Consider the following 15,230-nt stretch of genomic DNA (forward strand, 5'->3'; position numbering starts at 1 on the left):
TGAAAGGAGTGGTACCCGGTGTGCTCTTCTGCTGCTGTAGCCCATCTGCCTCAAAGTTCGACGCACTGTGCGTTCAGAGATGCTCTTAGGCCTACCTTGGTTGTAACGGGTGGCGATTTGAGTCACTGTTGCCTTTCTATCAGCTCGAACCAGTCTGCCCATTCTCCTCTGACCTCTGGCATCAACAAGGCATTTCCGCCCACAGAACTGCCGCTCACTGGATTTTTTTTCTTTTTCGGACCATTCTCTGTAAACCCTAGAGATGGTTGCGCGTGAAAATCCCAGTAGATCAGCAGTTTCTGAAATACTCAGACCAGCCCTTCTGGCACCAACAACCATGCCACGTTCAAAGGCACTCAAATCACCTTTCTTCCCCATACTGATGCTCGGTTTGAACTGCAGGAGATTGTCTTGACCATGTCTACATGTCTAAATGCACTGAGTTGCCGCCATGTGATTGGCTGATTAGAAATTAAGTGTTAACAAGAAGTTGGACAGGTGTACCTAATAAAGTGGCCAGTGAGTGTGTGTATTATATATATATCCCTCTATTGTTCCTCCTGGAAATTTATTGACAAATAGCAGTTCGATCCATTTTTCAATACGTTCTGTCCCTGCACGGTCTGGACAATGTCACAGAGAGCCTCATTTATAAAGGAACATCTTCCAGGAAGAGTAACAGAGGAATAATTAAAGAAAAAAACACTAATTCAAGAATTGACTAAAACAGGGATGTCAGGAAAGCCGCTGCGTCCTCTTTAAAAGAACAAACAAACAAAAAAAAAACCCACAAAAACTAAAACACAATTTTCCCTTAAAATTGCTAGTGAACTACTTGGATATAGAAGTCCCTGAGTTGTCCTGTCGAATGTGACGACCGGTGACAGAACGTTACAGCGTCCATATGGGTTGTCACCCATCATCCTATACACTGTGAAATGTATACTGTATAACTAGAGCTCCGCTGAGCCCTGCTAATTAGATTTCCTTTTTCTTTTCATGTTAGTTTTATATAACTAGCATTAAATGCATGAAACAGAGAGCTCAGGATGAACAGAGTGGCATGTTCTTTCCATAGGGAGTGTATTATATATATATATATTATATTATATTTATATTCTAAATGTGCTATAGACTAGTAATCAGTGCAGTCTCTGGCAGCCTCCTGAAAGGCAGATAGAAATATTTTGCAGCGCACAATGTTTTTTTCGGGATCCAGAAAAATGTATTAAAATGGGATAACATAATAAAAGTCCATGTACTCATAGGTCAAATCGCTCTGTTGTTCCGATTCTCCCCGCTGTTTACTTCATTATGTGCTGGCTACCACATGTGACCACTGCAGCCAATCACAAACCTCAGTGGAACACCTCTGAGGCCAGTGATTGGCTGCAGAGGTCACACGTGGTCCAAAACACGTCATCGATGCACCTAAGTAAACAGTGACCAGAGAGAGCACTGGTACAGCAGGGGAAGGGGATTTGATAGGTATGAACACAGACCTATTATTTTTACATAGCCCCTCCGAAAAAAAACAAACCTTTAAAATAGATCAATTGGATCAGATCAGGGTCTGATCACGACCGAGTACATATGTACATGACTGGATGGAAGCCAATGGGTTAGTTATGTTCTGCCATTGTAAAAGCAAAGATCATCAGAGTTCTTGGTAAAAGCCAATTACTTGTCACAGCCTGCTGTGACTTGTAGTACTACAATACTTAGATAGTCACTGATTAGCTGCCAGAGGATAGTGGTTTCCAGACTTCACATGGAATAAACCATAGGATCGTTTGGATGGAGACCTTGTCAGCAGGTGAGTCGGAGGGAGTTTCTACAGTTCAGGCACTGTATGAATAAACGTAGCATAGCTTGTGAGACAGAAAAAACTAAATCCTTCTCCTCGGAGGGCGTCTTACAGCGCAGTGAGGTCCTCCGTCCACTTCTGTCCTGCAGCTCTAGAGTGGCAATATGTGATTGATGTGGCCCTGAAATTAAAAGACCGGATGTTTATTATACAATTATTTACTGACACATGAAAAGAGACCAAAAAGGACCAAAAAGTGTGCCGGTATACTCCCAATGGATTTTCTGTATCAACATTTTCTATATCTCTGCTTGCTGTCATTCTAGAATTTACTTAAAAGGTGCAAAAAAAATAAAATAAATAAAAATCTGTCTTTTTTAGGGCTCATACTCGCTTGCGTGAAATACGGCCGAGTCTTGCAGGTTAAAACCCGGCTCTGCCGCCGGCACTCCAGAGCGGAGCATGCGGCCGCACAGCAATACATGGAGCTGCACGCTCCGCTCCCAAGTGCCAGCGGCAGAGCCAGGTGTTACCATGCCAGACTCGGCCGTATTTCACGCAAGCGAGTATGAGCCCTTAGAGGCGGTCGTCTCATTATATGACTTGGACACAGTTGTATCCCTTGGAATTAAACAATGAAGATTCGGACTTTGGGGCAGCAAGCAGAGATCTTGAAAAGCCGCAATGAATGGACTCAAAGTATATTGGAAACTTGTACAAATCTTCATTGTGCAAAAGAAAACTAGAAACAGGAACATCCCTTCAAGTATTTCCTTTACATATCATTTGTGCCAGTCTTATATTTTTGGGGTAATTTCAGCTGCTTGCGGTCAGTAAAAGGATCACTCGCTGCTCATACGGGTGCAGCGGTTAGAGGTTTCCAGACTCTCAATCTAAACAAACATTTTCCCAGTCAGTGACAGCAAACAGAGATCTTATATACTGTCTGGAGATTTCACTGATACGGTGGATAGGCGATTACTTGTTCAGGCTGGATTATCTTCTAGCATAATTTAAAGACTAAAGAAGGCATTTCAAGCTCAGTATATTAAAGGGAAGGAGCACTCAGAAAATTACCTTTTGTTCAAATCAGGTTATTTTTTAAAAATGTTTTATTTTATTTTTTTTTCACACCACCATGTATATATATTGAAAATCAGAAATCCCCCAGCGTTTTCAGACTCTTAATAAGAGTAATACTGCCTGTTCTACACATATGACTTTTCAGCAATTACATTATCATCCAGACAGGATTACAATGGAAGATAAAACCGCTATAATCTATAGAGAGTAGATAATGTCACAGCTCACCTCCTCCTGTACAATGACTGATAACACCTCTATATACAGTAGATAACAGGATCCACCATTCACAATAGGTGATGTTACAGCTCACCTCCTCCTCCTGTACAATGACTGATAACACCTCTATATACAGTAGATAACACAGGATCCACCATTCACAATAGGTGATGTCACAGCTCACCTCCTCCTCCTGTACAATGACTGATAACACCTCTATATACAGTAGATAACACAGGATCCACCATTCACAATAGGTGATATCACAGCTCACCTCCTCCTCCTGTACAATGACTGATAACACCTCTATATACAGTAGATAACACAGGATCCACCATTCACAATAGGTGATGTCACAGCTCACCTCCTCCTCCTCATGTACAATGACTGATAACACCTCTATATACAGCAGATAACACAGGATCCACCATTCACAATAGGAGATATCACAGCTCAGCTCCTCCTCCTGTACAATGACTGATATCACCTCTATATACAGTAGATAACACAGGATCCACCATTCACAATAGGTGATGTCACAGCTCACCTCCTCCTCCTGTACAATGACTGATAACACCTCTATATACAGTAGATAACACAGGATCCATCATTCACAATAGGTGATGTCACAGCTCACCTCCTCCTCCTCATGTACAATGACTGATAACACCTCTATATACAGCAGATAACACAGGATCCACCATTCACAATAGGAGATATCACAGCTCAGCTCCTCCTCCTGTACAATGACTGATATCACCTCTATATACAGTAGATAACACAGGGTCCACCATTCACAATAGGTGATGTCACAGCTCACCTCCTCCTCCTGTACAATGACTGATATCTACTGTATATAGAGGTGTTAGGGTATGTTTCCACGGTCAGGAAATAGCGTGTTTGACGCTGCGTAGAGCCGCAGCGTCCAGATGTTACAGCATAGTGGAGGGGATTTCATGAAATCCCGTCTCCACTATGCGTTTAAACACGAATGCGGCAGACCGACGTAACGGACATGCGGCGCGTGTTTTCAGAACGCAGCATGTCTGTTTACAATGCGGCGACACTCCGTCGCTGCACCGTAAATTTCCCATAGATAATCATTAGATGCGGTAAAATGCATAGTAAGTGCGTAACGGCAGCTTACTACGTATGTCTCCTAATTTAAATAAGTTCTTACCTGTCCCGCCGCCAGAAGTCCCGCGTCCACTGCAGTTGTCGCGGTAAGCTAAGTTCTCGAGATAACTTATCTTATCGCGAGAACTGCTGTGCACGTGACCGGGGTTATCTCCGGTCACTAGTCTGGTTCTCACGGTCGCTGAGCAGCTGATTGTGAGAACGCTGCAGTGTAGGTGATCGCTGGAGAGTTATCGCCAGCGATCATCTACAAGCTCTGCTATGTCTGGATGTCAGGCATCCCAATGTAGCAGAGCTGGACTCGTTGTGGGACACTCGTTATTAAGGACTATGTCGGACACAGGGAGTATACTGTTGGTTTATTATTTTTCTTTTTTTCCAGGAGACGAAGGCATCGCATGGATTGAGCATATAATAAAAATATGGTCTAAACTGCGTGGTTTTTTATTTCATTAAAATACTTTATTCTGCATGTGTGTGTGTGTGTGTGTGTGTGTGTGTGTGTGTGTGTGTGTGTGTGTGTTATTAACCCTTTCACAACTATAGGATTAGTAATGGATAGGTACTGTAACTTATTGACGCCTCTCCATTACTAAGCCGGCTTAATGTCACCTTACAAAGGTGACATTAACCACTTATTACCTCATATGCCACCGCTACAGGGGAGTGGTAAGAGAGAGGCTAAGCACCGGAATTGGCGCATCTTACAGATGCGCCATTTCTGGGGTGGCTGGGAGCTGGTATTTGTAGCCGGGGGGGGGGGCAATATCCATGGCCCCTCTCTAGGCTAGGAATATCAGCCCGCAGCTGTCTGTGTAGCCTTTCTGGCTATAAATTATAGGGGGACCCCATTTAATTATTTTTTGGGGGGGTCCCCCTATTTTTATAGCCAGTAAAGGCTAAATATACAGCTGCGGGCTGATATTCATAGCCTGGGAAGATCCATGGGTATTAACCCCTTCCCAGGCTACAAACATCAGTCCCCCAGTCGTTGGCTTTCCCTCTCTGGCGCAGAAAATTGCGCAGGAGCCCACGCCATTTTTTTTTTCACATTTTTTAAAATTAAACAGATATTGCTTTTAAGGCCGGGGTCACACTTGCGAGAAACTCACACGAGTCTCTCGCCTCAATACCCGGCACTGCCGCCGGCACTCGGACCGGAGCGTTCAGCTACATAGAAATACATGCAGCTGCACACTCTGGTCCCGAGTGCTGGCGGCAGTGCCGGGTATCGAGGCGAGAGACTCGTGTGAGTTTCTCGCATGTGTGATCCAGGCCTAACTCTTTATAAACATTTTATTATGTTTATTACTAAACATCGGGCTTGGTATTATCTATCATCTATCTATCTATTGTATCTATCTATCTATTATCTACCGATATATCTATCTCTCAATATATCTATCTATAGGTAGATACAGTTAGGTCCATATATATTTGGACAGAGACAACATTTTTCTTATTTTGGTTATAGACATTACCACAATGAATTTTAAACAAAACAATTCAGATGCAGTTGAAGTTCAGACTTTCAGCTTTTATTTGAGGGTATCCACATTAAAATCGGATGAAGGGTTTAGGAGTTTCAGCTCCTTAACATGTGCCACCCTGTTTTTAAAGGGACCAAAAGTAATTGGACAGATTCAATAATTTTAAATAAAATGTTCATTTTTAGTACTTGGTTGAAAACCCTTTGTTGGCAATGACTGCCTGAAGTCTTGAACTCATGGACATCACCAGACGCTGTGTTTCCTCCTTTTTGATGCTCTCCAGGCCTTCACTGCGGTGGTTTTCAGTTGCTGTTTGTTTGTGGGCCTTTCTGTCTGAAGTTTAGTCTTTAACAAGTAAAATGCTGCTCAATTGGGTTGAGATCAGGTGACTGACTTGGCCATTCAAGAATATTCCACTTCTTTGCTTTAATAAACTCCTGGGTTGCTTTGGCTTTATGTTTTGGGTCATTGTCCATCTGAAGTATGAAACGACGACCAATCAGTTTGGCTGCATTTGGCTGGATCTGAGCACACAGTATGGCGGCTCTGAATACCTCAGAATTCATTCGGCTGCTTCTGTCCTGTGTCACATCATCAATAAACACTAGTGACCCAGTGCCACTGGCAGCCATGCATGCCCAAGCCATCACACTGCCTCCACCGTGTTTTACAGATGATGTGGTATGCTTTGGATCATGAGCTGTACCACGCCTTCGCCATACTTTTCTCTTTCCATCATTCTGGTAGAGGTTGATCTTGGTTTCATCTGTCCACAGAATGTTCTTCCAGAACTGTGCTGGCTTTTTTAGATGTTTTTTAGCAAAGTCCAGTCTAGCCTTTTTATTCTTGATGCTTATTAGTGGCTGCACCGTGCAGTGAACCCTCTGTATTTACTTTCATGCAGTCTTCTCTTTATGGTAGATTTGGATATTGATACGCCGACCTCCTGGAGAGTGTTGGTCACTTGGTTGGCCGTTGTGAAGGGGTTTCTCTTCACCATGGAGATTATTCTGCGATCATCCACCACTGTTGTCTTCCCTGGGCGCCCAGGTCTTTTTGCATTGTTGAGTTCACCAGTGCTTTCTTTCCTTCTCAGGATGTACCAAACTGTAGATTTTGCCACTGCTAATATTGTAGCAACTTCTCGGATGGGTTTTTTCTCTGTTTTCGCAGCTTAAGGATGGTTTGCTTCACCTGCATGGAGAGCTCCTTTGACCACATGTTTACTTCACAGCAAAACCTTCCAAATGCAAGCACCACACCTCAAATCAACTCCAGGCCTTTTATCTGCTTAATTAAGAATGACATAACGAAGGGATTGCCCACACCTGTCCATGAAATAGCCTTGGAGTCAATTGTCCAATTACTTTTGGTCCCTTTAAAAACAGGGTCGCACATGTTAAGGAGCTGAAACTCCTAAACCCTTCATCCGATTTTAATGCGGATACCCTCAAATGAAAGCTGAAAGTCTGAACTTCAACTGCATCTGAATTGTTTTGTTTAAAATTCATTGTGGTAATGCCTATAACCAAAAGTAGAAAAATGTTGTCTCTGTCCAAATATATATGGACCTAACTGTATATCTATAGATAGCTAGATAGATACAATAGATCTATTGTATCCATCTATCCATCTATTATCTATCTATCTATCTATATCTATCTGTGTGTCTAAACATTATTCTTCAATGGAGTATGTAAATGAAGAGGTTGGACAAGAAATGACATCATAATTCTTTTTTTTTTTATAACTTTATTTAGCTTACAAAAACACACACAAATCCGCATAAAAAACGCATGTAAAAACGCATCAAAAACGCAGGTGACCTGCCAGTGACCTCAGGTGCAGATTTGGTGCAGATTTTACCTGCGTCAAATCCTGAGCAAATCCTGACCGTGGAAACATAGCCTTATCAGTCATTGTACAGGAGGAGGAGGTGAGCTGTGACATCACCTATTGTGAATGGTGGATCCTGTGTTATCTACTGTATATAGAGGTGTTATCAGTCATTATACAGGAGGAGGAGGTGAGCTGTGACATCACCTATTGTGAATGGTGGATCCTGTGTTATCTACTGTATATAGAGGTGTTATCAGTCATTATACAGGAGGAGGAGGTGAGCTGTGACATCACCTATTGTGAATGGTGGATCCTGTGTTATCTACTGTATATAGAGGTGTTATCAGTCATTGTACAGGAGGAGGAGGTGAGCTGTGACATTATCTGCTATTTAGGGAAAATTTATTTCACTCACCTGTACTGATAATAGTTACTTATTTTTTTTACTTCCCCTACACAGTTTTACAAAATCCTGGAAAACTCATGTAATGATTCTGAGGTCTGGTAAATGTAAAATATTTTTTTCTCTACACAGATTTGTTCCATTGTAATAAAAAAGTATCAGAAAAAAATATTTAAATTAGGAGAGGGTCTGGAGTGGACAATCACCTACTTGTTAGAAGGGACTCTAATAAGCTGATCACAAAGTGATTGCCTACAGGAAACCCCAGTGATCAGCTCTAATCTAAGAGGAATCCTGGCAGTTAGGCTAGCTTCACACTAGCATTCGGCAGGGCTGCGGACGAAATCCTTCTTCTCTGTGAAGCCCCACCCACTGCCGCGCCTCTTAAGCTCCGCCTACATCTGCATGTGTTCTGTGTATCCTATCTTTAACATTGCGTACGCAGGCCATGCGGATGTATGCGTTTGCTTCCGCATGCGTCGTTTTGAAGCTGCGCCGACCGCAACAAAACGCAACATGTTGCGTTTGACGCAGGATAGCCCAGCATCAAGACGACGCATGCGGAGACATCCTCATACATCCGCATGGCCTGCGTACCCAATGAACACATGCAGACGTAGGCGGAGCTTAAGGAAGAGGCATGGCAGTGGGTGGGGCTTCATAGAGGAAGAAGGATTTCGTCCGCAGCCCTGCCGAACGCTAGTGTGAAGCTAGCCTAAGTATACAATTTCCCCACAGCTCCTCCACAGGAGAGATGTGTGTACTGCAATGCAAAAATCAAGAGATACTCTTAATAGCCAATTTCCACTATGGTCAAAAGATGACGAACCGGATAGAGGACACCACTAGGGTTGAGCGACCTTTAGTTTTTTAGGGTCGAGTCGGGTTTTGTGAAACCCGACTGTCTTAAAAGTCGAGTCGAGTGAAATCGGCCGACCACCGTGAAAAGTCGGGTTTCGGCCGAAACACGAAACCCAATGAAGTAATTTAAATTAACATTTTTTTTTTTTTTCCGCTCTCTCGCTCTCTCCCAGCACAGAAAATTTTGTATTGCACATTCAAAATCCCTACTGCGCACAAGCGATAACATGACGATAGGCGTTCACTCCCCTAAGACCCATGTCATCACTCTGCCCACGCTCATTCATTGGCTGAAAAAATGGCGCTAAACGCGTCATATGAAACGCGACTTTGGCGCCAAGATCGCGTACCGCATGGCCGACCCCGCACAGGGATCGGGTCGGGTTTCATGAGACGCCGACTTTGCCAAAAGTCGGCGACTTATGAAAATGCACGACCCGTTTCGCTCAACCCTAGACACCACCTCATTAATTTTTTTTTCCGGAATTAGACCCCCCCTCCATTTTGAGAAATGCGGCTGTAGACCAAACCAAGATTGCATCATATGTTTGCATGATTTTTATGCCACCTTTCATAAAATGAATTTGCTCTTATGTTCACAGTTTGGCTTCTGTTACATATTTTGAACTTTTGTCTCTATCCAACTTTCTGTCGGTGTTGTTCTAGCTCCTCACTGCAGTCACAGGTTGTCTCACCGCTTCCTCGACTCGAGCAGTCAGTCAATCTACAATGTGAAGTTATTGTCGCGGTGGCAGCAGGAGGCCCAGATGAGCGGAACGTTTTGAGAAGACGCGCTCCTCCACCGTAGTCTTATGAATTCACGGTGTCTACCAGCGAGATGTCTCGCTCGGAATCAAACCTTTTATCCCGGGCTTCCCCGCTGCTCCTGGAGCTCCATCTTGATAGAGCAGCGCATGCAACATGATCCAGACACAAGAGCGACGTCCCCCAAGAGAAAGCGAGACGTGGGACAAGAACCTGCCTACATTTATACAATTTTATACAAGTAATAAAAAAACAACAATAAAGGATCTACTGCCCCGAGTCTAACATTTTAGCGCCTAGTATAGGGTTATACGACCATTTTCTACACACCCGAGAAAAATGGTCCGATTATTCCGTTCTGAATTTGATCAAATTGACGTCAGTTTTCTCAGACGTGTAGAGAAAAAAAAAAATTCTCCACCTGGAATGTGCCGGGAAAGATGTAGGCTCACGCCGGATCCCACATCAAAGGGAGAGACACGATATACGCCGTACGTGTACGCCGCATGTCGTGAAGGGTTTAAGAGAGTTTGCTAGTTTTGAGACCTGGGCAGGTATATACTGATGCACTTTTTTGTGTTAATTATTGAATTATTGCTGGAATTGTAATTCCTCTTTATGTGGCTTTGCTTTTAAATCAAATAAACTACTTTGTGCTGAACTCAAATTGGTTGGTCCATTAAAAACACTCATCCCACAGGAGAGAGGATCAATGCATTATTTTTTAGGTTCCCGTTGTTGAGATCCTCCCTAATCTCAAGAATGTGGACCTGTGACGACTGTTTAATAGAAGCTGTGGTCTTAGATGCACATGTCATTGAGACTGAGAGAGATAGCCAAGCACACCCGGACTGGCCCACAGGGGAGAAGGAGAATCCCCAGGTGGGCCCCTCCCCGGGAGTAAACCACTTATCCCCCAAAATGAGCTGTATTTGCTCCAACAAATTTGATTCCCTATCTACAGACAAAAGCACCATCTCAATCATTCAATAAACTACCCGGTGTATTAATAAATTGAAGAAAAGGTAAATTTGCAAATGAAAGCAACGTAATATTTGCATGTAGCTGAACAGTCAGTCCTGGAGTCAAGGTTACTGGTGGACCCTTGTCACTGTAGTCCGACATTGTAGCCAAGCAATGTACTTCTATAAAGAGTTAATATAACAGTAGTGTGCATGTGTGACCACCACTCCATTCCAAAGGGATCCTTGTTTTTTAGGATGAATGGGGGTGGGGAATCCCAGCAATCACACATGTATCACTAATCTATGGATAAGGGATACATTTTTAGTTTTAGGCCATGTGCACACGTTGCGGCTTTTACTGCGGATCCGCAGCGTTTTTGACACTGCGTGTACAGTACCATGTTAACCTATGGAAAATAAAAACCGCTGTGCACATGCTGCGGAAAAAAAACGCAGCGGTTTATTTTCCGCAGCATGTCCATTGTTTGTGCGGAATCCGCAGCGGTTTGACATCTGCTCCATATTAAAAAAAACGCAGGTGTAAAACCGCAGTAGAATCCGCACAAAAACCGTGGAAAATCCGCAGAAAATCCACGTAAAAATCCGCAGGAAAAACGCAGTGTTTATCAAAATCAGTGCAGAAAAATCCGCACACCAGTCCGCAGTGTGTGCACATAGCCTTAGTCATCCAACCCTACAAAGCGTACGGCCAGCTTCAGATTCCGTTCACCCTTCAGATGGACACGCGTTCACATTCCATGTAATTCCACAGAGCAGGCTCGTACTCGCCCACAGGGGAGCAGAACAATCCCCCGGTGGGCCCCTGTGCAAAACTGAATAGTCCTCCGAGCGGGAGATTTCCCTGGAGCAAACTTGTTTTTGCCTAAGCAGAACCAAGAAGTTAGAAATATAACAAATATTTGTGCTAAAAAGGACTTAAATAAATATAAATAAATAATAATAAAAAAAAAAACATTTAAAGTTCAATTTGCAAAAACGTTCAACTATATGAAAAAGGGCAGAGTACATTTTGGAAAAGTTTTAAAGTTTATATTTCATTGTCAAAACCTGGGATACATTTGAAGACAAATGTAAAAATATTTCTAGCTTTGATAAGAAAAATAAATATCACAAAAAAAAAAAAAAAAAATTACAATTCCATCATAGGAATAGGAATCATAGGAATTTTTCATATTATAAAAATAAAGTCTCAGTAAATGTATTTTTTAAAGGAGAATTTCAGGATCTATATTCATAGTTCTATTGACCGATGCAATATGGCTGATGCATAAGAGAAAAATAGAATCAAAATTTTGCACATCGTACGATTCCAGAAGTTTATGAATGAGTGAGTATATGGGAAGAGATAGTTTCAGGCCAGTGACTCTATATCGCGTGGACGCACATCATACATGCCTAAATTAATTTCAGCAAACAAGCGCTCTCAGACCGGGGTAGAGCAGACCGGCTTGTCAGACAAGATCAGTTATCACCTTCCTCTCCTAAACGCTCATCATGGTGGAGGCTACGGGCGATGAAAGGAATAGATGGAGAAGCCGTATTGTTCGCTAAATAATGTATTCTCCAATCTTATTTATAAGATATGCAATCAATACTCGTACAGAGATAAGAATCCACTCGGCCCCGGCTCCCCGCACTACATTATTTGTATGCTCAATATTTATTTAGTCAAATCAACATAAAACGCTATTTTGTTATTTCAATGTAGTCGGCTTCTTAAAATGCATTGAAAGCCGTTTCATTTGTAATTATATGTAAAGCCTGCCGCTTGCCCAAAGGAAAGTCTATCAATCTTCCTTCACCATTTACAGACCTTATTGCTCAAGGACGTAATTGTCGTTTTTATTAACTACATTATATAGATCGGATACTGCAGAGACTAAAAAATTACTGATCTTTTTTTATTCCTTTCATTTTAAAAAGCCAAGATAAAAAAAACGTAACAATATATTAGAAATATATATATACATACACACGAGAAAAAAAAAAAATTTAGTAAGATTATATCTAAATTTTGCTAAGTGCTTTTTTCTTTTTTTCTTTTTTATAGTGTGTGTGTGTGTGTGTGTGTGTGTGTGTGTGTGTGTGTGTGTGTGTGTGTGTGTGTGTGTGTGTGATAGATATATATATATATACATACATACATACATACATACACACACACAAAACACTATATGTGGCGATAAACTAATACTGCACATCACCATGAAACACCATCCCCTCCGTCACACATGGTGGTGGCAACATGCTGTGGTGAGGCTTTTCTTCAGCAGAGGCAGGGAAGCTGGATGAAGCAAAATACAGGGCAATCCTGGAGGAAAACCTTTCAGAGGCTGAAGAAGAAGACTTGAGATTAGAGCCCAAGTTCACCTTCCAGCCAGACAACGTCCCTAAACATAATGCGAGAGCTACAATGGATGGTTTGGATTAAATCATATTCACATGTTTGTGAATGGCCCAATCACAGTCCAGGACCTAAAGCCCATTGAGAATCTGTGACAAGACATGAAAATTGCTGTTCACAGACACCTCCTTCCAATCTCACTGAGTGACAGCGAGTATGTAAAGAAGAAGGGGCAAAAATGTAACCTCTTGTGGTACAAAGCTGGCGAGACAAAAAAGACTTGCAGCAGTCATTACAGAGAAAGGGGGTCCTGCAATATATTAACTCAGGGGGGCAGAATACAAATACAAGACAAATTTTTCAGATATATATTTTTAAAATATTTAGAGAACCATTTCTCATTTCCTTTGTACTTCACAAATGCTTGCTACTTTGTCTTGGTACATCACATCAAATCCCAATAAAATACATTTACGGTAACTTTGTGGGTGCAACATGAAAAAAGGTGCTAAAATTCACAGGGTATGAATACTTTTTCAAGGCAGTGAATACATACACAGTATATCACTAATAAAATAATTAATGGTAATAAAAAAACAAAAACAAACATTCTCACCGATTCTCCAGCCATACATCTCAGGCAGATTTGGGGGGTTTCAGTTTGTGCTTTTTGAAGGGGCTAAAATATAAGAAAAAATAAATATATTAGATTATAGTTTAACAGAATGAAAGACAACGAAAAAACACAAAATAAAAACAAAAAATAACTACTGTACCATACAGTGCTGCTGAATGCCGCCATTCGGCACAAAGCCATTAACAGGTTCTTTTACGGGCGCTACCTCCGCCTGCCAGCACACCATGTCATAGTCATTCAGCAAAACCCCGTTTGTATAACTTTCCAACCCTTGGCACGTACGCTTCTGTGCAAAAGTAAAAAAAAAAAAAAAAAAAATAAGAAAAATTGTAAGAAATTATGTGACACAGTTAAATTACCAAACATCAAAAAAATGTCTTCTTTAAATGGGTTGTCTACCCTTGGGGACAATTTTCATTTTCTTACATAAATGCATGGAATTTGGGCTATATATTTTTGCCATTCATGTTGCATCTTTTGCCTTCTGCAGCCTTCGAGGTGCACAGTCTATTGCTGGCTGCAGAACGGGTTAACTGAGAATCCATCAGTGAGCCCCGTTCTGACAGTCTAACAGGAGAGCTTGTAACTTATCAGTCTTTCTGAGCTCATCTAAGCTGATTCATGACCACATCCAAGTGCAGTGTACAGGGAAGCAGAGCATTTAAAACCATTATGGGCCCTAAAAAACCCTCAACGCTGCATTTGTCGTAGACCGTGGGCCCAGTTAATTTTTTTTTTGTAAATAATTCCCAATTAGTGACTGCGATAAACTCAAACAATTTCGACTTGCGCCTTTTGTCAAGTTGTCTTTGGTGAATTTTTGCGCCAATGTAGATTTTCCAGATGTTTTAAACGGATTCATGAGAAAAGACTTTTTAAAAGTCGCACAGTGTGATGTAGCCTTATTCCAGTCTACCCCCTGGAGTGATTTTGTGTCGCTCTTTGTAAGACACGTTGCATTTTTAAGAGGGTTCCCCAGGAATAAAAAAAAATAAATTAATTAAATGTCATAAAATTAGCAAATCTTATTCGTTTTGTCTAGGGAGGTAAGAACTACAGAATTAAAATGGTCGCCGCCTTGTTTCACTGAGAAACCTGTCCTAAATTGTTAGGAAATGGTGTTTGTGAGCATGTGCAGTAGGAAGCCCCGCCTTCTTCATATGTAGGAAGTTGTGCTCCACTAAAACTTCAGTGGTGCTTCTGAGGTAAGAAGAGGCTGCTCACACGGCTGTCCACCCTGTCTATATAATCTAATACTGAAGATACCAGGGGTGCTGAGGTAAGAAGAGGCTGCTCACACTGCTGTCCACACTGTCTATATAATCTAATACTGAAGATACCAGGGGTGCTGAGGTAAGAAGAGGCTGCTCACACTGCTGTCCACACTGTCTATATAATCTAATACTGAAGATACCAGGGGTGCTGAGGTAAGAAGAGGCTGCTCACACTACTGTCCACCCTGTCTATATACACCGTGTGCAGAATTATTAGGCAAGTTGTATTTTGATCACATGATCCTTTTTATACATGTTGTCCTACTCCCAGCTGTTCAGGCTTGAGAGCCAACTACCAATTAAGTAAATCAGGTGATGTGCATCTCTGTAATGAGGAGGGGTGTTGTCTAATGACATCAAAACCCTATATAAGGTGTGCTTAATT

The 15,230-nt window shown here is 41.9% G+C and overlaps 1 protein-coding gene across 1 annotated transcript in view; it reads right to left on the minus strand.

The window, feature by feature from the left end:
* Positions 1-539: 539 nt before the first annotated feature.
* Positions 540-15,230, minus strand: part of LOC143769668 (uncharacterized) — a 44,712-nt gene continuing 30,021 nt past the window's right edge. Inside the window, exons 3-5 of the mRNA XM_077258431.1 lie at positions 13,711-13,857; positions 13,551-13,613; positions 540-1,988 (exon numbers count right to left, since the gene is read on the minus strand). Coding sequence (XP_077114546.1) covers positions 1,959-1,988; positions 13,551-13,613; positions 13,711-13,857 — 240 coding nt within the window. The 3' untranslated portion in view covers positions 540-1,958. The remainder of the gene's footprint in view (positions 1,989-13,550; positions 13,614-13,710; positions 13,858-15,230) is intronic.

The sequence above is a fragment of the Ranitomeya variabilis genome, chromosome 4, assembly GCF_051348905.1.
Source record: "Ranitomeya variabilis isolate aRanVar5 chromosome 4, aRanVar5.hap1, whole genome shotgun sequence".
NCBI classification, from domain to species: Eukaryota; Metazoa; Chordata; class Amphibia; order Anura; family Dendrobatidae; genus Ranitomeya; species Ranitomeya variabilis.